This window comes from Microcebus murinus, chromosome 18, assembly GCF_040939455.1.
Source record: "Microcebus murinus isolate Inina chromosome 18, M.murinus_Inina_mat1.0, whole genome shotgun sequence".
Classification (NCBI taxonomy): domain Eukaryota; kingdom Metazoa; phylum Chordata; class Mammalia; order Primates; family Cheirogaleidae; genus Microcebus; species Microcebus murinus.
Genome location: NC_134121.1, coordinates 30,824,191 through 30,849,201, shown reverse-complemented (window position 1 = coordinate 30,849,201; position 25,011 = coordinate 30,824,191). Strand labels below are relative to the sequence as shown.

General features: G+C 35.8%; 1 protein-coding gene across 4 annotated transcripts in view; it reads left to right on the top strand.

Annotated features, from left to right (window-relative positions):
• Positions 1–25,011, top strand: part of CLTC (clathrin heavy chain) — a 77,669-nt gene that overhangs the window by 44,344 nt on the left and 8,314 nt on the right. Inside the window, exons 15-33 of one of the 4 annotated variants that reach the window (XM_012770155.2) lie at positions 3,553–3,678; positions 4,422–4,564; positions 6,661–6,895; positions 9,265–9,387; positions 10,368–10,513; positions 11,054–11,237; positions 11,436–11,628; positions 12,026–12,183; positions 12,394–12,558; positions 12,975–13,082; positions 13,186–13,353; positions 13,488–13,637; positions 13,730–13,861; positions 13,974–14,084; positions 15,459–15,629; positions 16,001–16,222; positions 17,402–17,422; positions 21,371–21,446; positions 23,235–24,269. In XM_012770155.2, the coding sequence (XP_012625609.1) occupies positions 3,553–3,678; positions 4,422–4,564; positions 6,661–6,895; positions 9,265–9,387; positions 10,368–10,513; positions 11,054–11,237; positions 11,436–11,628; positions 12,026–12,183; positions 12,394–12,558; positions 12,975–13,082; positions 13,186–13,353; positions 13,488–13,637; positions 13,730–13,861; positions 13,974–14,084; positions 15,459–15,629; positions 16,001–16,222; positions 17,402–17,422; positions 21,371–21,446; positions 23,235–23,359 (2,757 nt within the window). In that variant the 3' untranslated portion in view covers positions 23,360–24,269. Of the gene's footprint in view, positions 1–3,552; positions 3,679–4,421; positions 4,565–6,660; positions 6,896–9,264; positions 9,388–10,367; positions 10,514–11,053; positions 11,238–11,435; positions 11,629–12,025; positions 12,184–12,393; positions 12,559–12,974; positions 13,083–13,185; positions 13,354–13,487; positions 13,638–13,729; positions 13,862–13,973; positions 14,085–15,458; positions 15,630–16,000; positions 16,223–17,401; positions 17,423–21,370; positions 21,447–23,234; positions 24,270–25,011 lie in introns of those variants that run through there. The other 3 variants (XM_012770311.2, XM_012770227.2, XM_012770394.2) reach the window with 3 other exon arrangements.

The window sequence follows — 25,011 nt, the reverse complement described above, 5'->3', positions numbered from 1 at the left end:
TATTTTTTTGTCTTCTGGAAGAATTTTAAATTAAAAGTAAAACCAAAATGTTATTGTATAATTCAGTGAAAAACACAGGCTTTTCCTACTTCCAAACTGTCATCATTTTAGGTAATCTATAGTTGCATTGGCAGAATGTTCTTTTGAAGAATTTACTACCTGGACTCTAGATTGAGTTTTAGTGTAATGAAGTAAAGTGCTGAAATTGCACTCCATTTTAGATTAAAAGATAAACTTTCAAAAAAGTAGAGTTTTATAATATCTTGGCAATTATGAATGTTCTGAGTAACCTGGCTAGTGTGATGTGTTTGAAACAAAACTTTCTTGTGTCCAAAAACAAAAACCCCCCAAACGAGAAAGATGTGATGCTCTATGCTTGACTAGTAGTGTAACTGTAACACTGGTTTACTTCCTTGTTTGATTATCATTACTGTTTCCTTTTTTAAAAAATGCTACCAGATTTTTATATGATTTCTTTTTTGTTTTTATTGAGCTCTCAACTTTTACACTTCAGTTGTAATTTCTGTAGCTTTGGATTTAATATTTGAGTTTATATATATGCACGGTAGAACTAAATTATTATCATTTATGACATTCTTGAGCTTCAAAAAAATCCTTTGGGTACTAGGATATTACTGTACTGCTTTAGGTTGCTTAGCCTATGTGATCTAATTAGACAAGGATTTTTTTCCCCCTCTCCACACTTGTGAACTAGGTGCAAGTCTAAAATAGTAGGTGAATGGATGTGGAGTGTGATATACCTGTTACAAATTGCAGTTTAGCCTTTGTTCATTCAGTATATAACTAGTTGTTACTTTAGGAAAGTTAACTAATATTAGCCTCAGCCTCAGTTTCTTGAAACTAAGCTGTGTTTATCAAGTATCTTGTATACTGTAGCTATTTAGGTGGTAACCATTATTAATAAGCTGTGTGGATGGGCCTTGGAAATAAGGTAGAGTCAGCCTACATGGGATTTCCATCAGGCAAGTTTTTTTCTCTTTGATTTTAATTTGTTCCTGACTCTGAAAGAATTTATGTCCAACCTGAATTAGAGGTGAAGCTAGTGTCCTAAGTTTAATCTGAGATGGGAGCTCAATACTAACATGCTGCTATCATATTCAGCCTCTCATGCCAGTAGTGAGAATGAATTTATTAAACCATTTACTTTTTCTAATTGACAGTGCCTCTCATCATCACTATTATTGAGATACTGACTACATGGTAATTGACTGGTATTTATTATGTAAACTCTGTGATCATACTTGAATGTTTGAGTGCCAATTATGTGCTAGCTAGAGATTGGTAGAATATAACTTCTTTGAAGTACCCTGTGATCAGGATGAAAATGGGGGGCACTCATTAGCATCATTTGACTCAGGCCTACATTTGTGGAACTGTAAGCTCTCTGTAGAAAACATGGAACTCTTCTTCACAGCCACGATCTATTCCTTGCTACCATTGATCTTATTTTCTGCCATTCTTTTTCTGTTGTTCTGTTTTAACCACACTGGCCTGCTTGCTATTCCTGGTACTTTCCCAACCCTCTTCTGCTCCAGGGCCTTTACTTGTGCCCTGGACTACTGTTTTCTCAAATCTTCATGAACTTCTCCATTACTTTCTTCAGGTTTCTGATCAAATGTCCTAAGAGAGGATGTCTTAGGTTGCCCTGTCTAACATAGAACTCATTCCTACCCCATTCTCACTTCCCCCTTATCCTGCTTTGTTTTTCTTTATAACACTTAACCACAGTGAGGTGTTGTCTCTTGCCATTAGAATGTAAGTCCTTTGAGGGAATAGACTGTGCTTACTTTGTTCCCTGCTGTATCTCCAGTGCCTAAGAACAGAGTCTGGTTCTTAGGTGCTCATGAACAAATTCATGCAGAAGGAAACTTCTGAATGTGTTTATAATTTCAATTTTAATCTTAAAATCTTCATCTATTATAACTAGTTAATTAACCATTTAGTAAATGGTTAATAATTTTAAATGTTAATAATATACTTCAATATATGAAATCATGTGCGAATTTAGGCAGTCAAGAAAACCCAATTTTCATCTACTTTTTCGATCTTAAATTTTCTTTTTGTAATGAAGTTAGTATTCCATAGAAGTGGAATTCTTTGCCACAGAAGTTAAAACACCCATCCATGACAATAGAATAAATAATCTTAGATTACTTGCAAGTATGTTTTTCCCCCTAAGTGATGAAGTATGTAATATTTTATTATGTATATTAAGCATATGATATAATCCTTAAAGGTAAGGAAGAAGACTTAAATGTTAACCCACTAATTTTTTGATGTTCATTTTGTAGGGAAAAGCATTACATTACTGTAATTTTGTACATAGGTAGATGCAGACAGATTGTTACTAGAAATGATTGTAGCAGCTGTTACTACAGAGTTTCCATGGTGTTAAGCAAGTAAAAACAAAATAGTTGCTTTAGACTTTCCTTAATGTGAAAAATCTGCAGCCAAACTTCCACTTTAGATTTACAGCCATTTTTATTTTTTAATTTAAGCTGGCTAAATTAAATTTAAGATTTACCTTGGTATTCTCTGAATACTTCATAGACTAATCTTATTATTTATAGTTGGGTGATGGATATGCCCTAGTCTTAGGAATCATTTTATTCTAACTGCAGATAATGCTCTTAGTGGCTGTCTTTGGGGAAAGTTCTGCCCTGCTTAGTTCTAGTTCCTTAGTAGACTGTCTTAGAGGAATCATTTATTGAGGAATGTTTCACTGTGTATAAATGAATTCCTGATGGAAACTGTTGTTTTTTGTGCTGTACCTTATGTCTGTGGAATGTAACAGGACATGTATCAGGTAAATGCCCAGTACAGGTCTTACCTACCTGTATGTATATAATATCTTCTATGTCAGTCTACAAGTAGGATTGTAGTTTGGTATTTGTAATGGTAAGAGCAGTTGGCAATTTAAAGATATCTTTTCTTTAAATGCTTTTTTTTTTTTTTTTTTTTTTTTTTTGCCGTTTTCTTATAGCAACATGTGGTGTATTTAATTCATGGCAATCACCATCATGCTGCTCCTTGTAGGCTTTATTATAATAGAATGTTAGAGGCTGGTTTTATATTATAGATTGGAATTGGGAAGGGGGTAGAAAAGACATCATTAGTTTGGAACAAATGTGAGCTATTTATGTCATATTTTTGACAATGTGTGACTATAGTTATTAAGTCAATTGCAAATTTAATTGAAGTGTTAGTATTAATGCAAGTCCCAATGTGATGGTTTTATAACCTGAGAGCCACTGGTGGCTCACAAATCTTAATTTGTTCCATTTCTTTTTCTTTTTGGTAAAAGGCTGTTCTTGGGAAGGACCTGGCATATTGCTATGTGAATCTAAGTATTGCTTAGTAAAAATTTACTAAAACTGAGATGTACACATTTAATTATTGGGGCATTTCTTTCTTTAACGGAAAAGCCAAGTTTGTGTGAGCCTCTCCCATTAGTTTAGAATAGATTCTCATATTTTATGTAGATTTGATAACCTCACGGAGAAAATTAAGGCTTCTTTTTGTTTTTTTCAGGAAGCGAAACTAACAGATCAGCTACCACTTATCATTGTGTGTGATCGCTTTGACTTCGTCCATGATTTGGTGCTCTATTTATATAGAAATAATCTTCAAAAGTATATAGAAATATATGTACAAAAGGTAAGTAATACAGAGGTAAATTTAAGAGTATGATCTTATTGTAGATATTATTTCTCATATTCTGGAAATATTCATCCTTTTGAAACTATGTGCCCAATAAGAATGGCCTGCTATAGTGCCTTTTAACATTTTTTTTTTTTCCTTTTAACATTTTTTTGTCCCAGCAGAATCCTTTCTTGATTAAAATTTTACATGTATGCCAAGCGTGTAAAACATAAGAATAGAACTACTGTAGCTGGAAAAAGTTGGATGGCCTAGGGCCCTGCTAACTTGATAGGTCCTGAGGTATCCATGCAGAAGCCTTAGACGGCCAAAGCACAGTTTTCAACCATCTGAAATATGGACACTAGATAATTTATCTTCTAACTTTAGAAATCGAAAGGCAAGGCAGTGTTGCTGTTATAAGACAGGAGCCTCTTTTATTAGACAGTGTTCCAATCATTCTTTGACGTTAGCTTCTTTGGTTTATTTAGCATTTGGAGCAATGCCTAGATAACTAGTTAATAAAACCAATAGAGAGGAGAATATAAATACAAGTGCTTCCAATACTTTTTAGTCCATGAAGTTCTATTTTTAGCTGGACTTCCTGCTAAATTCCTGCCTAGTTGCAAATTTAGACTTGTAGTTTATTATTGAATTTTAAAACTGATGTTAAAAGAAGGAAGTGAGTTTTATTTGTTTTAAACTTCTCTTTGCTTAGCTTATAAATGTAATGGGCATTCTTCTACTTTTTTTAACCATAGGTGAATCCAAGTCGACTTCCTGTGGTTATTGGAGGATTACTTGATGTTGATTGTTCGGAAGACGTCATCAAAAACTTGATTCTTGTTGTAAGAGGACAGTTCTCTACTGATGAGCTTGTTGCTGAGGTGGAAAAAAGAAACAGGTGTAGTACCATTTTAATTTTCACAACTGGGATAAATTAGTAGCATTTCTTAGCATTGCAATGGATAAAAATATAGCTTGTCAGTTGCCTCAGAGCTACTCAGTTACACATGGAGAATAATTTCCTGGAGATACCCAATTTAAAAGTAAGAAGATAGCTGTCGGCACTGGAAAAAATCTGTTTTCTGAAACATTACTGCTGTCATACAGAAAATGTGTTCACCTGGTTGATCACTTTTTTGCATGTTTATAATTATGTGGTTAGAGTATTGTATAATTTTTTAATGTAAACTATATAAATAAGCCTCCTTTTAGTTAGGTAAGATACCAATATATTTAACAACTAATTCTTCACTGATAAATAGTATGGTGTTTTTTCAAGTATAGGAGAGAAAAGAGTTCCCTGTATGACTCTGGTTAAACTGATATTTAAGTTTTAGTTCCTCAATCTGATAATATAAATTATGAATTTCTAATAGAATATAAGTCCTAAAGCTTACTAGACTGAAGCCCTTTTTTAGCTGGACCATTTTCAGGAACTAATGTTTGGAAAGTACTGATGGCAGTAATTGTGGTTGGTGAATTGGTATTATAGTAGGAAGTTACTCTGGCTATATTAAGGGATATAAAGAAAACCTATGAGATTTAATTTTAATCTGAATTGGTATAAGTGATCTACTAATGGTATTTTTAGAATTTGTATTAGAATGTTTCAAACATTTAAATGCAGAATGGAAAAATTCTGCATTTAAAGATAATAGTTACATAGTATAATACTGACTTAAAAGTTTGGTCCTAGTTTGATGTCATTTTGGGTCATAACAATTTAACATTTATAAAGAGATTCAATTGAATCTTAAGTCTAATACCAGAAAAAAACCCCAGTTTTATTGCATATTCCAAGGAAATGGCAATTAGATAATTTAGTTTTTGACAAATTATATTTTGAAAAACTAGATTCTTAACTAAATCGCTAGTCTAGATGTGCCTTTATTCTTTCAGTTAACAGGGTACAGCTCCTTGGGTTGCACGTGTTTATAGAAACTTGATTTTTGCCTTTATTAATTAAAAGAATTAAGTGTTTTTACTCTAATGAGAGTATTCATAATAGCTACATTAATTTGATAGCCAAAATATTGATGTAAGGGAGTAATGCTTTATCTCTGGCTGCTTTTAATATTTAAACCATGGTTGGGAGACTGAGGCAAGAAGATCACTAGAGCCCAGGAGTTTAAGACCAGCCTGGGGAACAAAGCAAGACCCCATCTCTTATTTAAAAAATATGTATGCACACACACTCTTATTTTAAACTGTAAGTAAAAGAGGAACGGTCATCAGGACCATTGAAATTTAAACATAAGCTGTAGCTTAGCACAGCCATGATCCTTGGTAGATCATGACGGCTAGATCCATTAAACCAAAGCTTCTAAAACTACCAAATTTTATTCCCAGTACATGTTTCGGGTACTAACCGCTTTGGCTTTAGGTAATGCCATATGTTAATTGTGTTAAAAACTAAAAGGAACCTCAGATAATATGGCTTATATCATACCGCATCCCCACCCTGTCCCTAAACAAAATTTTCTAAAGTCCACACATTTTGTCTGGTATAAAGAAAGGACAGTCTATGAATCTATAACCTCTCTTATATCCAGATATAAGTATTAATAGATAGGTATATCTTATAGCAGATAGGTTTTGGAGAGTGAAGAAAAGTCTTATATACCTTCTGTGTAATCTTGGGCAATTCTGCCATCTTTTGAGTCTGAATTTCCCAATTTATGATAGGGTTGTTGAGAATTAAAAATTATGTAAAGCCTGGTGTGGTGGCACGCACCTATAGTCCCAGTTACTCAGGAAGGTGAGGTGGGACCATCACTTGGGATCAGGAGTTTGAGGTAGAAGTGTACTGTGATCACACCTATGAATAGCCACTGCACTCCAGCCTAGGCAATGTAGTGAGAACCTATCTCTATTTTTAAAAAAAAGTATGTGAAAGCACATTATAGACCATAAGGCACTTCTATAGTTAGCATGTCCAGAGTATGCTGTTTATAATACAGTATTTGTATGTTTGTATTTTTTGTTTTTCCCTAGATTGAAACTACTTCTGCCTTGGCTAGAGGCCAGAATTCATGAGGGCTGTGAGGAACCTGCTACTCACAATGCCTTAGCCAAAATCTACATAGACAGTAATAACAACCCAGAGAGATTTCTTCGTGAAAATCCCTATTATGACAGTCGTGTTGTTGGAAAGTATTGTGAGAAGAGAGATCCACATCTGGCCTGTGTTGCTTATGAACGTGGCCAGTGTGATCTGGAACTTATTAATGTGAGTACTGCTAGCTGAATGTATACAGAGAAAGCTGCATTTTATTAAACCTCTTATATGTTAGACTGGTAAATTTTGAGAATTTGGGAGTGATTTTAGGTAATATAGAGCATTTTTGGATGATGGGTACTTTTTTAAAACTTTATTTCAAAATAATTGTGAACCTAAAAATGCCCAAAATAATAGTCTATACCCTTTGTCCTGACTGACCTATTAATGTTCTAACCCCACTAGCTTTATCATTTATGTTCTCACATTCATACACATACACCATTCATATACATATGCAGGCACTCATACTTTTTAACCATATGATAATAAGCTGTATACATCATGGCCTTATACCCCTTTGGGTTTTATTTCCTAAGAATAAGAATACTGTCTTTCATACCCATATTATAGATACCAGCTTCAGTCCGTTTGACATTGATAGGATACTTCAAAAAATCTGTTTTGGCTGGGCGCGGTGGCTCATGCCTGTAACCCTAGCACTCTGGGAGGCCGAGGCGGGCGGATTGCTCGAGGTCAGGAGTTCGAAACCAGCCTGAGCAAGAGTGAGACCTGTCTCTAGTATAAATAGAAAGAAATTAATTGGCCAACTAATATATATAGAAAAAATGAGCCGGGCATGGTGGCACATGCTTGTAGTCCCAGCTACTCGGGAGGCTGAGGCAATAGAATTGCTTGAGCCCAGGAGTTTGAGGTTGCTGTGAGCTAGGCTGACATCACGGCACTCACTTTAATCTGGAATAGTTCTTCAGTTTTTTGTCTTTTGTGACTTTGATATCTTTTTTTTTTTTTTTTTTTTTTTGAGACAGAGTCTCACTTTGTTGCCAGGCTAGAGTGATCCTCCTGCCTCAGTGATCCTCCTGCCTCAGCCTCCCTAGTAGCTGGGACTACAGGCATGCACCACCATGCCCGGCTCATTTTTTCTATGTATATTAGTTGGCCAATTAATATCTTTTTTATTTATAGTAGAGATGAGGTCTTGCTCTTGCTCAGGCTGGTTTCGAACTCCTGACCTTGAGCAATCCGCCCGCCTCGGCCTCCCAGAGTGCTAGGATTACAGGCATGAGCCACCAAGCCCGGCCGTGACTTTGATATCTTTATAAAAAATAGACTTTTTTTATATTTGTAATCTTTTATTGAGGCAAAATTCCTGTAACATCAAATTAACCATTTTACAGTGAAAAATTCTATGCCAATTCACAATGCTATGTGATTACAATGTAATCACCACCTTAATCTAGTTCCAAGATTTCATAACCTCAAAATGAAACCCCATATTGATTAAATAATTCCACATACCCCCTTTCCTTAGCCAACCACTGAACTATGCTCTGCCTTACGCATTTCCCTGTTCTGTATATTTCATTTAAATGTAAGGTTTCTGCTTTTTGACTCATCTTTAAAAAAAATGTTTCTGCTTTGAGTTTCTTTGATTGTTCCTTTTGATTAGATTTAGATCATAAATTTCCATCCAGAATACACATAAATGTTTTGTCTTTCTCATGCTGTTACATCCACAGGCATATGATATCTATTATCCCCGTTGTGATGTCAGTTTTAATCAGCTTGTCCCATTTCTTCATTGTATAATTCATTCTTTTGCAGATATAAAGCAGTGTAGGAGTAGACACTTAAGACCATGCAAATATCCTCTTGTCATCCTTCCCCCAATTTAGCATCTACTGATTCTTGCTTTAAAACATTGTTAATGTGTTGGTTGCAAAGTGAAGATTTTCCAACTCCAGTACATTGTCCACATTTATCTTTCAGCACTAATGTATTCATGGACGCACAGATTCCTGTTTTATTCAATGAGTTATAATCCATTACTCTTAGTTATTATGCTAAAACTGTCCCTGTTTTGGCTGATGGGAACCTCTTCAGTCTGGTTCCATGTCTTTGTATTGTGGGTTCATTATTCTTTGAGCACTTATCTTCTGGCACACAATACACAAGGCTGATTTTATACCTTCCCCACCCTGAGAAAGTACAAAAGAAAGCTGTGAAGGTGAATTAGTCTTACTGGATATTGAACCATACTACAGAGCCGCTATAACAAACAGTGCAGTACTGGTGCGTAAATAGACTGTTAGAGTAAAACAAAGTACAAAAATATATCCAATATCATGGTACTTTTTAAAAGCCTCCAGAAATTGATAACTATGTTTTTTCTATTGGTTGAAATTTAATAGGAAAATTTTGGGTGTGACCCACTCAAGATTACATGTATAAATAATGGATGTTTTTTCCTATAAAGCAATAAAGTTTAAAAGAAGATAGGAAATAATCTTTAAAGTTAAAGTCATTCTATAAGAAATCTTTCTTTCTACCTTGAAATTAATCTTTCATATCTTATTTAGGTTTGCAATGAGAATTCCCTCTTCAAAAGTCTTTCTCGCTACCTGGTACGTCGAAAGGATCCAGAATTGTGGGGTAGCGTGCTACTAGAAAGCAATCCTTACAGGAGACCCCTGATTGACCAGGTAAAATTCGCAAATGTGTTTTAGGTTCCTCTTAACTGTGAATGAAATCTTTTCCCTCATCATATACTCAAATAGATCATAGTTAACTATGAGAGAAGGCAATACAAAGTAGAAGAAAATTTTAATTATACCATATATAAATGGATATAAGTACAAATACGTGTATATATTACACATTAAGAAAAACAAAACACATCCCCAAAGGCATGATTTAATTATATAAACTCTCTTGGTTTATCTTAGTTAAAAGGCAAACAACAAATTAAACATTAAATGATTGCTATTATTAACACCTGAGAAGTGGCTAAATTGATTGGAAACATTCAAGACAGTAAGTCAGCAAAAGATAAAGATTGATTTGAGAAAATAAAAAGACCAAGTAGGTAAATGTTACACCTCACTAGTAAGCATAGAACTGCAAATGAGATGTAGTTTTGTACCTATATAAAATTGGAAATATAATTTTAAAACCCTAAAAATTGACAGTTATTGTAATGATTCTTAAATTCTTCTGATTGAAGTATAAATAACACATTTTGGAAAAAAATAGATTGAAGGCTATTAATTTTTCATTCCTTTCCCAGGAAGCATTTCTAAGGAACATTCCCAAGTAGATACAAAGCTTCCTGGAAAAAATAAGCATTGCGGTATCTGAGCACCATGTGAATTGCTAAAACCAAAAGTTACTGATTTTGTAATTCTACATCTTTGTAGTTGAGTTCTGTGTAGCCATTAAAGTGATAATGATGAATATTAGTATGGATAATGTTTTAATCAGAGAAAAGATAGAAACTCTATAATTTAGGGTAGTTTTTAAACAATAGAATTATAGTGTATATTCATGTAGATTTGTGTAGAAAGACCTTTCTTTGGTAAATGTAAAGGTATTTTTTCTACTGTATTCTTTTCTGCATATTTCAGGTTTTTATCTTTAAAAACCACCTTGATTCTCCTACTTATTCCCTGTATATCCTTTGTAGGTTGTACAGACAGCCTTGTCTGAGACTCAGGACCCTGAAGAAGTGTCAGTAACTGTCAAGGCTTTTATGACTGCAGACCTTCCTAATGAACTTATTGAACTGCTGGAGAAAATTGTACTCGATAACTCTGTATTCAGTGAACACAGGTATGCTATCAGATTGATCCATTGGCTGTTGATAGTCTTTAATTATGGCCTGCCAATTTTGGGAAGGAACAAAGAAAGAGAAAGTTGCCTGAATTCTCACTCTGCTAATACCCTTTCTCTTCTTACCTACCTCCTAAGACAAAAACCCATCTGTTAGCCACAGTGGTTATTTTTTATGACTGATAAGCTTTTTAAATATTACATTTAAAATATTTATTCCAGGAGGGCATGGTGGTTCATGCCTATAATCTAAGCATTTTGGGAGGCTGAAGCGGGAGAATCACTTGAAGTCAGGAGTTTGAGACCAGTATGAGCAACATAGCGAGCCTCCATCTCTACAAAAAATAGAAAAAGTTAGCCATGCATGGTAGTTGCACACCTATAGTTCCAGCTACTTGGGAGACTGAGGTGAGAGGATTGCTTGAGCCTAGGAGTTGGAGGTTGGAGTGAGCTATGATGAGGTCACTGCATTCTAGCCTGGGCAATAGAGTGAGACTCTGTCTCAAAAAAAAAATAAAATAAAATATTTGTTTCTTAAAGGAATCTACAAAATCTCCTCATCCTTACTGCAATTAAGGCAGACCGTACACGTGTTATGGAGTATATTAACCGCCTTGATAATTATGATGCCCCAGATATTGCCAATATTGCCATCAGCAACGAGCTGTTTGAAGAAGCATTTGCTATTTTCCGGAAATTTGATGTCAATACTTCAGCAGTACAGGTAAATCTTCAGATTACATAAGTCGAATTACTGTATGCAGTGCCTTCTCTTGATTCAATGTATGCATTATCCTACCAGGGTAGATATAATTGATTGCTGTGCCAACAGAAGGGCAATAAAATGCCAACAGCTTAAATGTAATTGCTGTGGGTAAGATCCAGTTTACCATAGCCCTAATTCAAAAATTGGGTTACCTAGGTCTTGATTGAACATATTGGAAACTTGGATCGAGCATATGAGTTTGCTGAACGCTGCAATGAACCTGCGGTGTGGAGTCAACTTGCAAAAGCCCAGTTGCAGAAAGGAATGGTGAAAGAAGCCATTGATTCTTATATCAAAGCAGATGATCCTTCATCCTACATGGAAGTTGTTCAGGCTGCCAATACTAGTGGTATGACTTCTTACCTTTATGTGTTTAAGACCTCAGAACATGAGTAAGCTAAGCATGAAGATATCTGTTCTGAATTATGCAGGAATTGGATACCACATGGTTACTCATGAATACTTTTAGCCTTCTCATCTTAGTCCACATACAAAGAGGCTGCATTTTGTGTCTGTTTTGAAGTCTCATAAAATCCTAATAGAGCACTCATCTTAAAACTTTAAGGAAAAAGGGACTTCACCTATTTGTTTGGTCAGTAATAATACAGAAGTGTAATTTTGCACAATTTACACTTGTTATTCTCTATAACGTTTCCTTGAAAAGAAAATTCATAGCAGTCTCCTTAGGTGAAAAGATAAACTAGAATGTTAGTGTTTGCATTTATTTTTTCTTTTTCTGTGCTTAGGAAACTGGGAGGAACTGGTGAAGTACTTGCAGATGGCCCGTAAGAAGGCTCGAGAGTCCTACGTGGAAACGGAATTGATATTTGCGTTGGCTAAGACAAACCGCCTTGCAGAGTTAGAAGAGTTCATCAATGGGCCAAATAATGCTCATATCCAACAAGTGAGTTTGCCTTTCAGATTTTTTTAAACAGTGTAAAAATAAATAGTTGAGAAACTGTATTAGTTTGTTAGGATCAACACATCATTACTGAAATATTCCTAGGAAAAAAATCTTACTGGAATATAAATCAGTATTAAGATGTGAATTTGGAAAGAGGATTGAGCTAATAAGGCTAACATCTTACTGAAAATATATTATCTTTTTTCCCAGGTTGGTGACCGTTGTTATGATGAAAAAATGTATGATGCTGCTAAGTTGTTGTACAATAATGTTTCCAATTTTGGACGCTTGGCATCTACCCTGGTTCACCTGGGTGAATATCAGGCAGCTGTTGATGGAGCTCGGAAAGCTAACAGTACTCGAACTTGGAAAGAGGTAATCTAAATCCAAGTTTGTGTGAAGAATTAAGATCTATTTGGAAATGCTCTTTAAACTGATTGGTTGAGGCCGGGCAAGGTGGCTCACGCTTATAATCCTAGCAATGTGGGAGGCCGAGGTGGGAGGATTGCTTGAGTTCAGGAGTTCAAGAGCAAGACCCTGTCTGTACTAAAAATAGAAAAATTAGCCAGGCATTATGGCGTGCACCTCTAGTCCCAGCTACTCTGGAGGCTGAGGCACGAGGATTGCTTGAGCCCAGGGGTTTGAGGTTGTAGGGAGCTATGATAATTCCACTGCACTCTACCCAGGGCAACAGAACAAGACTGTCTCAAAAAAAAACCAAAAAACCTGATTAGTTGAAAATACTACCCATGTTTACATTTGAGTTCACATACAGGAAATGTTTATTCTAGGTCTGCTTCGCCTGTGTTGATGGGAAAGAATTTCGTCTTGCTCAGATGTGTGGGCTTCATATTGTAGTACATGCAGATGAATTAGAGGAACTTATCAACTACTATCAGGTAATGATGAACAGGAGCCTTTTTTATGATCTGAGACTCTACCACAGAGTAGTCTACAAAGACTAGTAATTTCTAGTCTTTAATTGCAAATTTCTCTTTTTAGGATCGTGGATATTTTGAAGAACTGATAACCATGTTGGAAGCAGCACTGGGACTTGAGCGAGCTCACATGGGAATGTTTACCGAATTAGCTATTTTGTATTCTAAATTTAAACCTCAGAAGATGAGGGAGCACCTGGAGCTGTTCTGGTCTAGAGTGAATATTCCTAAGGTAACCAACCTCTAACGCTGTGAAGCAACTCTATAGCTAAAACTAATACTTTAAAGCATCTTATTATTTTTTTAAAGGCTATTAGTTAGAATTAGAGACTCATATTTAAAGCAGTTAAATCTTTCTTGTGCCAGGTGCTAAGAGCTGCAGAACAGGCTCATCTTTGGGCAGAACTGGTGTTTTTGTATGACAAGTATGAAGAATATGATAATGCCATAATTACCATGATGAATCATCCAACTGATGCATGGAAAGAAGGGCAGTTCAAAGATATCATTACCAAGGTGTGTACCTTCTTCAGAAGACACAGGCTTCAGAAGGAGAAAGCCCATTAGGAAATAACTCTGACTTAATATATGGAGTTTTCCCATTTTAGGTTGCCAATGTGGAACTATACTACAGAGCAATACAGTTCTACTTAGAATTTAAGCCTCTGTTGTTAAATGATTTGCTGATGGTGCTGTCTCCACGGTTGGATCATACTCGTGCAGTCAATTATTTTAGCAAGGTAATAATTTTAAACTGAACTTCATAGCAAGAAATTAAGACATAAGTAGATAATTTTTGTTCCTGGAACTTCAATAACATGCTATATTTGTAACAAACTCTTTATTTTAAAGGTTAAACAGCTACCACTGGTGAAACCATATTTGCGTTCAGTTCAGAACCACAACAACAAATCTGTGAATGAATCACTGAATAATCTCTTTATTACAGAAGAAGATTATCAGGTAAAATCTTTTGATTCTTACACATATTCTCAAAACTCAAGTTGTGATTGTGTTGTAAAGTTGGTATGTTTTGCTATTTTAGAAAGCCCATTATCCTGTAGGATTGTAAACAGTAGGTACTTGTATGCCTAGGATTTAAATTTAATGTTTTCAAGATTGATCAATCTCCTAATTAAGTGCCATGTTTTCAGAATTTTGCTTAGATCTTGTTAAGATACTGCTTTAGAACAAAAGATGGCAGCTGGGCATGGTGGTACATGCTTGTAGTCTGAGCTACTTGGAGAGGCCTAAGCAGGAGGATTGCTTGAGCCCAGGAGTTCAGATATAGCCTGGGCAAAGTAGCGAGACACTGTCTCTAAAAACAAAACAAAGATGCAGTTACTGTATCTCTAACGTTAATTTAGGTTATAGTTAGGACCAAAAAAGTCTTTAATCACTTACTTACTCTATTACAAACTGCCTGCTGGCTCTCCCCCCACCGACAGTGTTCTCCTATTTGATATTAACTGTATTTATTCACTGTTTTTCTTCTCAATATCTTATTAGTATTTGTGTTTTAATAAACTTACGAAGGATTTTGCATAAGCAAAATTGAGCTAGTTATGGTTAAGGTTAAGCTAGTCGCATTTTTTTCCTCTTGTTGTCGGTAAGATTTTCTTTTAGACTTGGCCCATGATGATCTGTACTGCTGAATATCATGCTGAGTTGTACCAGGAGTTTCCCTAGAGCATAACATCTACTCTGCACCTTACAAATCCTTTCAATTTCAGAATCATTCATGTTAGTCCTTGATACTAAAAACCTTGGACAAAATCATATCTTTGGAATTCTCATAGTACCTTTGAGGACATTATTTTTTTTTTTTTTTTTTTTTGAGACAGAGTCTCGCTTTGTTGCCCAGGCTAGAGTGAGTGCCATGGCGTCAGCCTAGCTCACAGCAACCTCAAACTCCTGGGCTCAAGCCATCCTCCTGCCTCAGCCTCCCGAGTAGCTGGGACTACAGGCATGCGCCACCATGCCTGGCTAACTTTTTATATACATATCAGTTGGCCAATTAATTTCTTTCTATTTATAGTAGAGACGGGGTCTCGCTCTTGCTCAGGCTGGTTTTGAACTCCTGACCTTGAGCAATCCGCCCGCCTCGGCCTCCCAAGAGCTAGGATTACAGGCGTGAGCCACAGCGCCCGGCCTGAGGACATTATTGTTATAAAGTTAGATTGAAGAAATTTGGTAACTGTTCAGATTTTAACTTTGTAGTTTGATGCTTGAATCTAGGCTGTCATATTACATGTTACAATCTAATGGCCTCATCGATCAAGGATGGAATGTAAATGTTAAAACACTGATTTTGCATTTGTATGGCTTTTTTTTAAGGCTCTGCGAACATCAATAGATGCCTATGACAACTTTGACAATATCTCCCTTGCTCAACGTTTGGAAAAGCATGAACTCATTGAGTTTAGAAGAATTGCTGCTTATCTGTTCAAAGGCAACAATCGCTGGAAACAGAGTGTTGAGCTGTGCAAGAAAGACAGCCTTTACAAGGTTGATAAAGTTGGTGGGGGCAGGGCTATTACACCAAGCCTAAAAGAATGTATTTCAAGTGATTATGTTCTATGAAAATATTAGTTTTGTGAATATGGGAATTTAAGCTCCCATTTGAAGAGATGGCAATTAAGTCAATGGATTTCTTGATTCAGTGGGCTGTCTTACATTAAGGTCAAACTTATCTCTGTTTAAGAAAAGCTTGTCCTTTTTCTTTCAGATTTTCCATTTAAATTATATAACTAGGGAGGCTTTCTTTTCCCCTTGCAAATGGAGATTTACATTTTTGGAAAGTTTCCATTGTATTACTTGGTTTATCATTTCAGCATGTTTGGATTTAATTCCTGACCTTCACTGTTTCCTTTGAATAGGATGCAATGCAGTATGCCTCTGAATCTAAAGATACTGAGTTGGCTGAAGAACTCCTGCAGTGGTTTTTGCAGGAAGAAAAACGAGAGTGCTTTGGAGCTTGTCTCTTTACCTGTTACGATCTTTTAAGGCCTGATGTTGTCCTGGAAACTGCATGGAGGCACAATATCATGGACTTTGCCATGCCCTATTTCATCCAGGTCATGAAGGAATACTTGACAAAGGTAATGACTCTTCTAAGTGTATTCAGAACTAATTATCTTGCAGATATGTAAAATTTTACATGCAGGGGTTGTATTTAAATGTTTTTTCTCTAGTAGAAGTTATTTAGTTGATCATAAAATATTCCTGTTCTCTGAAAATTTTTTTGATTGATTTGAAAGGGACTATAAACATAGCTTGTCAGAATATTTATCCTCAGTGTATTTCTGAGGGTAAATAATATTCTATATATTTTTTTAATATTTGATAAAATTTTTTCAAAATAGCATCTTTCTCAAAATTGCTGTAAGATGTTCATAACTAGTTAGTACTGTAGATTTCCTTTTATTTAATCCTGACTTTAATGATGTCTGTGCCTGTTTCCCCTGGGAAAGCCGCATGTGTATTCTTAACATCCTGTTAATCTTCACAATTTTTGGAAAGTCTAACCCCTAATTTAAAAATGTTACAGGAGGTTAACAATTAACCACAGTTCCTAAAACACATTAAACAAGCTGGGGGCATAATCACTGTATAAAATTCATCTTAGTGTCCCTTGTTGATGTCAGAATATTTTTTACTCTGTTCTCAGCAGTTACTAGCTTTCTCACTGTACAACATTTTAAAATGGTTTTAAAGACTCCATTTTGTCAAAGCAAAACATGCTTAAAATCAGAGTCTAACATCTGATCTTTTCAGCCTGCCTGAGTAAAGGGGGGCGGGAGAAAGCACTACTAACAACCCCCAGTATACCGAATTTTTCCTTAGGATATTACCTAATTAAATACCATTGTGTTTAGTTAAAATTTTTAAAGAATTAATATTTTCTATGTAAAGTTCAGTGTAAAAGAAAAAACAGTTGCCTTATCTTAGTCAGAGATGAGAATAGCATCTTATCTTATGCATAATGCCAACTTGTGAGACCTGGCTCTAAGCTGCTGTTAACCTAAGTGCTATATATTTTACTAGCAATTAAGCTGCTTTCTTTCACACTGACTGTAGCATAAATTCTTCTGCAGTAAGCTCTGAAGTTAAAAAACAAAAAATTCTAAATTTTGCTTCCAGTATGCCCTTTATTTTCACTTCTCATACCTTTTTTAGTGTTAGATGTTTCTCCCCTACTTTGTTGCTGATTCTACCTTTTTATGCTCAATATGGAATTTGATTTTTTTCTAAGCTGCACCTTCTGAATTCCTTTGCAGGTTGATGCAATAAAGGAAAAGGTGAAAGTTGATTCTTTTCCATCTTTAAGTCTGGAGGACTAAGTCTAAGGAATTTGCATGATTTTTTTTCCTTCCTTTTCTACACTGCTGCTGCTGCTTTTTCCCCCCAATAAATTTTCACTAAAGCCTCTGCAAGTCCCTTGAAACATAACTATAATAGAGCTGTAGGACATTAGTAGATGTTTGCTACTAATCGGCTAATAGGCTTTAGGAAGGGCAGGAGGCTAATCAGTAGTTGGTTCACAGTCTCTCTTAAATATATTATTAAAAACTGAGCATGGTGAGTTTTCATATTAATTCTAAAGTACCAGGAAATTTCTCTTCCCTGTCAGGGTAACTGGACCATAATAGGACTTTCTTACTATGTGAAATAAATTAAAACAGCCTCTGGTTTTATTTTGTGAGCTTGCCTGACAGTTGTTGAATTTATATATACATGATGCCCTAAAAGACTTTTTGGGGTTTTTTTGTTATTGAAGGACTGTGATCCAGTTTCTGATCTCTTGATTCTTACTAATTTTTTGCTGAAAGTAGATACGAGAGATACTAGCTGCTTCCGAAGAGACTTTCCTCATGTTTCTCCAGGTGTCCAGTTCTTATGGTGCTAGTCCATTTTTAAGAGGAATCGAAACCTTTTTAATCATGAGAGCCAAGCTTGCTATAATTGTTGCTGAGCAACATGGATTATTTCTGTTTAGAATGAAGCAATATTGACTTCTACTTTCTGTAATAAGGCACACCTCTGAAGCTACCAAAATTTGCTCTTATTGATCAGTTGGCTTGTCCAAGAAGGTCAAATTTAGGCACTTTTTGGTTGCTGCTTTCTTCATTGGCTTTTCTCCAACTCAACATAAATGAAACAAACTTAGAAATATATATCTGTTATCAAATTGTGGTTAGAAAATGGTGGGAAGGTAACGGAGAGTTGATACAAATTTAAAAGAATTTGTGTGGGGGACAATGCCTTGGGATTATGTTGAACCAAACTGGAGTCACCACTGGAACTTAGGGCAAACCTGAGTAAAATGCATTGTGTGTGAGACCCTTCAGCAGCTAGTAAGCAAGGCAGTTAGAAAGCGTGTGTGTGAAAAACAGGTAATTGAACTGCAGTGTTATGCATTGTTTCAAATCAAGCATGTACAACAGTCATTGCAATTACATCATTACTTTTGAAACTCTTATAGCATTGCTGTGGGCTGTGTGTGTTTCTTGAGAGCCTGTATAGCAACAGTCATCTTCAGATCTCACTTCTTGCTTCAGTACTTTTGCCTTTTTTTCATGCACACATACACCAAAATAACTGACTGCATGTTAACTTTTCCTCTGCAGCATATTGCAGTCTTTGTGGAAAAGCCTTTAACATTTTAGTGAATTTTCAATAGTACAGATGTAACTGAATTCAGTGACATGCTTACCTGTAATTTTTCTTTTAAAATCCAAGGATCAGAAACTTTTGTTACAGCTCTTAACAAAAGCTTGTATTCATAAAAGCCATCTCTGCTTTTCTTTTTTAAGTAATCTAAATTGGGTCAGTGGAAATAAAAATTGGGTGTTCCTATGCCAGAGGCTGTCCCATTATATAGAAAAATCTAAAATTTTTGCTTAGCTTGATGCTATTCCTTCAGAATTTTTAATTTTTTCCCTATGCCCGACCTGCCTATGTCTATGCCTGGACATTGTGATATTGCTAGCCGTAAGTCTTCCGTGTATTTCTGTTATAGGACTTCCGTGCTTAATATCTGATTCAGACATAAATTTTAAACACATATTCACTTTAGATTCTTTTCCTTGAAAGTCTGGAAGTGTATTATGCAGTGGTGGCTTCTTGGTTGTTTCATTTTTCTTCTTTTTCTTATAAGCTGTTAAAGTACAGGCATCCATGTATTTTTCTGTATAACTTCTGTAGCTCACTCTTGGATACTGGTTAGTTAGCAAAACCCCACGTGACCTTTGGTGGCACAGAACTGTGCTTTAAATTCTATAGCTGTAGTAATTTTTGTTGTAAGTTTGGATGCCAAACAGTGGGTATTTCACATAGTACTTATATTCCATAAGTCTTTAATTTGATATTAGGATCATTTGTAACACATCATTTAGGCTATAAAATAGGATAATAGTGTTCAAAAGCAAACTAACCCATCTTCCTAGGGTAGAAAAACCACATTTCATCAGCACAGATCTAGTCTGCTTAGACTTACTTTTCACAAACTTTTAGTTCTCTGACAAAGTAAGATGGATTAGACCCATATTTACGGTATTTAACATGAAACAATAACCATAATGGCCTATGTGAAGACTAAAGGACACTATTTTAGTAGTTTCACATAGAAATGAGGTGCCACTTTAGCCTTTTTAGGACCAGATTTTTATAGCTTTTTCACTGAAGTCTGTCTTTTTTTGTGAGTGATTTTTTTTCACCATTTGCCTTTTTGAGGAACATACAGTAAACATTTATAAAATGTTCCATCTTGCACTTTGCCCGCGAGTCTCACCCAGTACACTTAATGACCTTGAAAACCACTAGTAATAGGTAACATTGAGCTGTGAAATTTAGTTTTACTTTAGAGTATGATGACATACCAATTACAAGGCTTTGGTTGAGATGCCAACTTTTAAATACATTTATAAAAACAAATATAGGCTGGGCGCAGTGGCTCACGTCTGTAATCCTAGCACTCTGGGAGGCCAAGGTGGGCGGATCGCTCAAGGTCAGGAGTTCGAAATCAGCCTGAGCAAGAGCGAGATCCCGTCTCTACTAAAAATAAAAAGAATTAATTGGCCAACTGAAAATATATAGAAAAAATTAGCCGGGCATAGTGGCACATGCCTGTAGTCCCAGCTACTTGGGAGGCTGAGGCAGAAGGATTGCTTGAGCCCAGGAGTTTGAGGTTGCTGTGAGCTAGGCTGATGCCACGACACTCTAGCCTGGGCAACAGAGCAAGACTCTGTCTCAAAAAAAAAAAAACAAATTTAGTGTAAAAGGCAATGGAATTTATATGGTGAAAGGGATTCCCCAATCCCAGGGTCATAATGTCACTTCTCTCAAATTCATCACAGAATTACAGAATCAAATCATGTTAGTCCTAGAAGAAACTTTGCAGATCATTTCATTCAAATTCTCATTATATAGAGAACGAAATTTGAAGGCCAATGCAATGGTTTGCCAAGGTCACACAACTAGTTAGTGGAAGGAGGTAGGCATTCTAACTACATTCTTTCACTAATACATTTGGACTCCTCTACAGAATTATTTCTGTCTGATACTACAGACTTTGATTTAGAGTAGCTAGCATACAGTAGCCATTTACTTCTTTGGCTTTATTAAAAGCAAAAATTTTCTTTCTCAAGAAGTTGGGAAAATTGGGCTTTCCTAATTATTTCTTAGAAAATAGAGCCATGTAGCATTAAAACATATAGCCTGTCTTTATACAGAAAGATTCAATATGGAGCCACTTGAATCTTAAACTTCAGTCTGCACCTATAACCAATATCAACAGAAGCTGTACACAATTGGCAAAAAATAGTTTATTCTGCACAAGTACTTGTCATTAGACTCATTTCACTTTTTTGGAATACCATTTCTTCTGGGGAGGGAAGTCTGGCCAGTTCATGAGTTCATTACTATGTTTGATAGGTTTTAAACTTCATTTGAAAAAGTGGTTCCTTCCCTCCCTCAGGCTGCATCCTAGCATGCCCAGTTTTAGCCTGGCGTGAGCTTTTATCGCATTTATAAATCCCTCCATCCTGAGGGTTTATAATGACAGTGCTGAAAACCACCTTGACTGAAGTATGAATATTGCCATTGAATTTGAGGGGGCCTGAGAATGTTCTTTGTAGTCTGTTTTATTTTGACAGAATTTAACATACTAAGGCTTTTCCACTTTCTGCCATAAACCTAGGTTTATAATACTTTTGGGGTGCTAATTAACATAACCTGTTTTTCTCCAGGTGGATAAATTAGATGCTTCAGAATCACTGAGAAAAGAAGAAGAACAAGCAACAGAGACACAACCCATCGTTTATGGTAATCTCTCTTTTTTTTACCCTCAAAGAAATACATTAGACAAAAATTTAATTCTTTAGAGATTGCACCTCAAAATAGAAAGTAGCTTCCAAAGTAGAAAAAGGCTTGCTGAGTTAAGGAATACTCCTTCATTGCCTTTTTTTTCTTCATGAAAATAGTCTTAAAGCAGGCATTATTACTCACTAAAATAATCTTAAATGCAAGGGAAAACTTTGCAAAGTCATCTAAGATCGTAACCTAATGTTTCCCTATAATCTGATGACTGATTGATTACTTGATTATAAATTACTGAGAAAGAAATACTGATGAATTCAGTTTTCAGAAGAGCAAAAGGTGATTGGATATGCCAACACCGGCTTTAGTGTGCTTTACATAAAAAAAATACATCCTCGCTTGAATTCTAACTGGGGCAGAGAACTGGGTAATATTTCTATTTGAGAACTTTCCAGAGAAATAGGATCTTCAAACTCTCAAGTGAATATTTAAGGCAGTTTAATTTCTTCTTACACCTGCATGCCTGAATTACTTCCACTTTCCATTTCATACCTGGTGAACAGATTGATTTGAACAATAAATTTAAAGAGTGTATAGGTTAATGCACTATTATCAGGTGTTCTTTGGAAGGGAGCATGAAAATACGACCATTATATCTCAGGCTACTGACGAAAATAATACATACATTTATTATGGTATTATCTCCATTTTACTATACATAAAGTATTTGGGAATTTAGGGGACAGGATAGTTTTGATAAAGTTAGAGAAAGGTAAACTTAAAAGTGGATTCTTAAAGATGGGAGCAAGATGTTTGACATGTTTAAGATAGGAAACACAATAAGAATAAAAACAGGGTGGGTGTAATTTAGGGGTACTACTGAATTTGGCTTGCCTTCAGGGTGTTTAAATGGGCAATTGAAAAGGAAGTTGAAATTTCAAGACAGATGTCAGTATCAAGGTTAGGGATGATTCTTATAAACTGGATTCCAAAAAGAATTTGTTTACTAAAGACAGCTTTGGTTGTTAACCACAATAAGGAAAGACACAAAGTTACTTGTGCTAGGAGAAATCTAAGTATACAATTTAGTGGGAGATTAAGAATACTTGTTCTGCGTTGGTAAGGAGGGGTCTTATGTGTTTTCTGTATCTAAGTAAGGTAGGTTCCGTACAGGTCCTATTTTATTTTATGTGGGCAACAATTATTTACGCCTAGGAAAGAGTGTCAACATAGTATTTGATAGAGGGTGTTTTCTAACACATTTCATACCTCATGCCTATTTGAATGTGTCTTATTTTTTATTACTGTCTCTAAATTAGTACTGTATTCTTTGCTAGAAGTGCATTAAATTTCATTACCATTCAGACATGTTTAAATCAGAAAGTTAAATCTAACTTTAAAAGTTCAGTTATATATTAAAATGTCATTTTAAAAACTAAAGTTTTCCTAGGAAAAAAAGAACTTATGTTTTCCTGTGCTGATTTTATTGTGTCACTAAATGTAATGTGTAAGTACCATGTGATAGACTTGTTGGCAGATGCCTGATCCTGTGGAGTATGCTTTAAATGATACAAAGTCTGGCTTTTGGCTCTGCAGTGTTGGCTTTTTAAGGAGGACCCTTCTTAGGGTTAAAAAGTCATGCTAAAATTGTGACAGTCCAAAGTGCCCCAACACAACACATTCTAAGTTGTGATTATGCTGCAGAGTAGGAGAGATTGGAGTGTATCTGGTCTTATAATGCTAACAGTTTCTCCTGCCTCCTTGCCCCCCGCCCCTTTTTGTTTTCTCCTTTAGGTCAGCCCCAGTTGATGCTGACAGCAGGGCCCAGTGTTGCTGTCCCTCCCCAGGCACCCTTTGGTTATGGTTATACTGCACCACCCTATGGACAGCCTCAGCCTGGTTTTGGGTACAGCATGTGAGATGGAAAGCTGATCCTGTAGTCGCCTATTTTCATACTGAAACATCGTCTTTACCCACTTCTCAGTTTTTAACGAGGGAAACAGGCAACGTGTTCTTGTAACCTTTATTTCATGAAGGACTACTTTTTGTTTCTAACTATAAACTTGGATCACCTATGTTAAAACATTATTTCACATTCCACATCATTTTAGAATTTATTTTCAAAGGGGAATAGTTTCAATGTTTTATTCACTTGGGCTTTTTTTCTTCCCCCTCATTCTTTGAAGAACTGCTTAATATTCAATCTGTTGTGAAGAACCTGATTTGCACTCTGTAGTGTTTAAAGAAACAAAGAAACTCTAATACTGAATCTCTTAAATTTAGTGTATGTAAACAGCTTAATATGTATTGTCTAAATGCATTTAAATCTCTTTTATTCAAAGAAAAGCTAAAGCAAAAATACTGGTATATGACCATGCAAGACTGTCAATGCCAACAAAGACAACACTAATCAGCGTATCCTACATTGGATTGCAGTGCTCTCCAAATTATTTGAAAAATGCATACAGACAACTTGCCTGATTTTTAAATGAGCATAAAAGGCCCTCTAACCTATGCAGGTTTCCCCATTATGCATATAGAAAATGCTAGTGTTTTGCTCACCTCATATGTAACAGGTGCCCTTATGTTGTGCTGTATCCTGTGCTTTTTCTGTGGGACCATTCCATTCAGGAACAAAGAGCACCATGATTCCAATCTTGTGTGTACTAACCCTTCCCTGAGGTTTGTGTATGTTGGATATTGTGGTGTTTTAGATCACTGAGTGTACAGAAGAGAGAAATTCAAACAAAATATTGCTGTTCTTCAGTTTTGTTTTGTGGAATTTGAAATTACTCAAATTTAAAATAAATTACTGGACTGTGGAAATAACATGTAGAATTGCAGTTTCAATTAAATCTCTCTCAAACCAGAAGAACAGTAGTTTTGGTAGTTGCATATTGGATACTGAGACATGATTCAGGGAGGCATGAGAGGAAGTGGAATGAGGATTGGGACATGTGAAGAAATTGTGTATTATATCATGTACATTCCTGTAGTTAGTTAATAAGGTAATGTGCAGTAGTTTAAAGAACCAGTCACTACTAGAGTGGGCTACATCTCACCTATCTCTAACATTTTAACCAAGCAACAAATTTCACTTAATATAACCTAACATCCATGATTTGTTCATTTAACTTGGAATAAAATATATTTGAACATGTAGTTAACATGCTGTTTCTCACCATGAATTATAAAGGTGCCCAAATTATGGGTATTTTAAGTTGATTTTTTAAAAAAAACTGGTATGTGGGCCGGGCATGGTGGCTCAAGCCTGTAATCCTAGCACTCTGGGAGGCCGAGGCGGGCGGATTGCTCTAGGTCAGGAGTTCGAAACCAGCCTTAGCAAGAGCGAGACCCTGTCTCTACTATAAATAGAAAGAAATTAATTGGCCAACTAATATATATAGAAAAAATTAGCCGGGCATGGTGGCACATGCCTGTAGTCCCAGCTACTCGGGAGGCTGAGGCAGAAGGATTGCTTGAGCCCAGGAGTTTGAGGTTGCTGTGAGCTAGGCTGATGCCACGGCAGTCACTCTAGCCTGGGCAACAAAGTGAGACTCTGTCTCAAAAA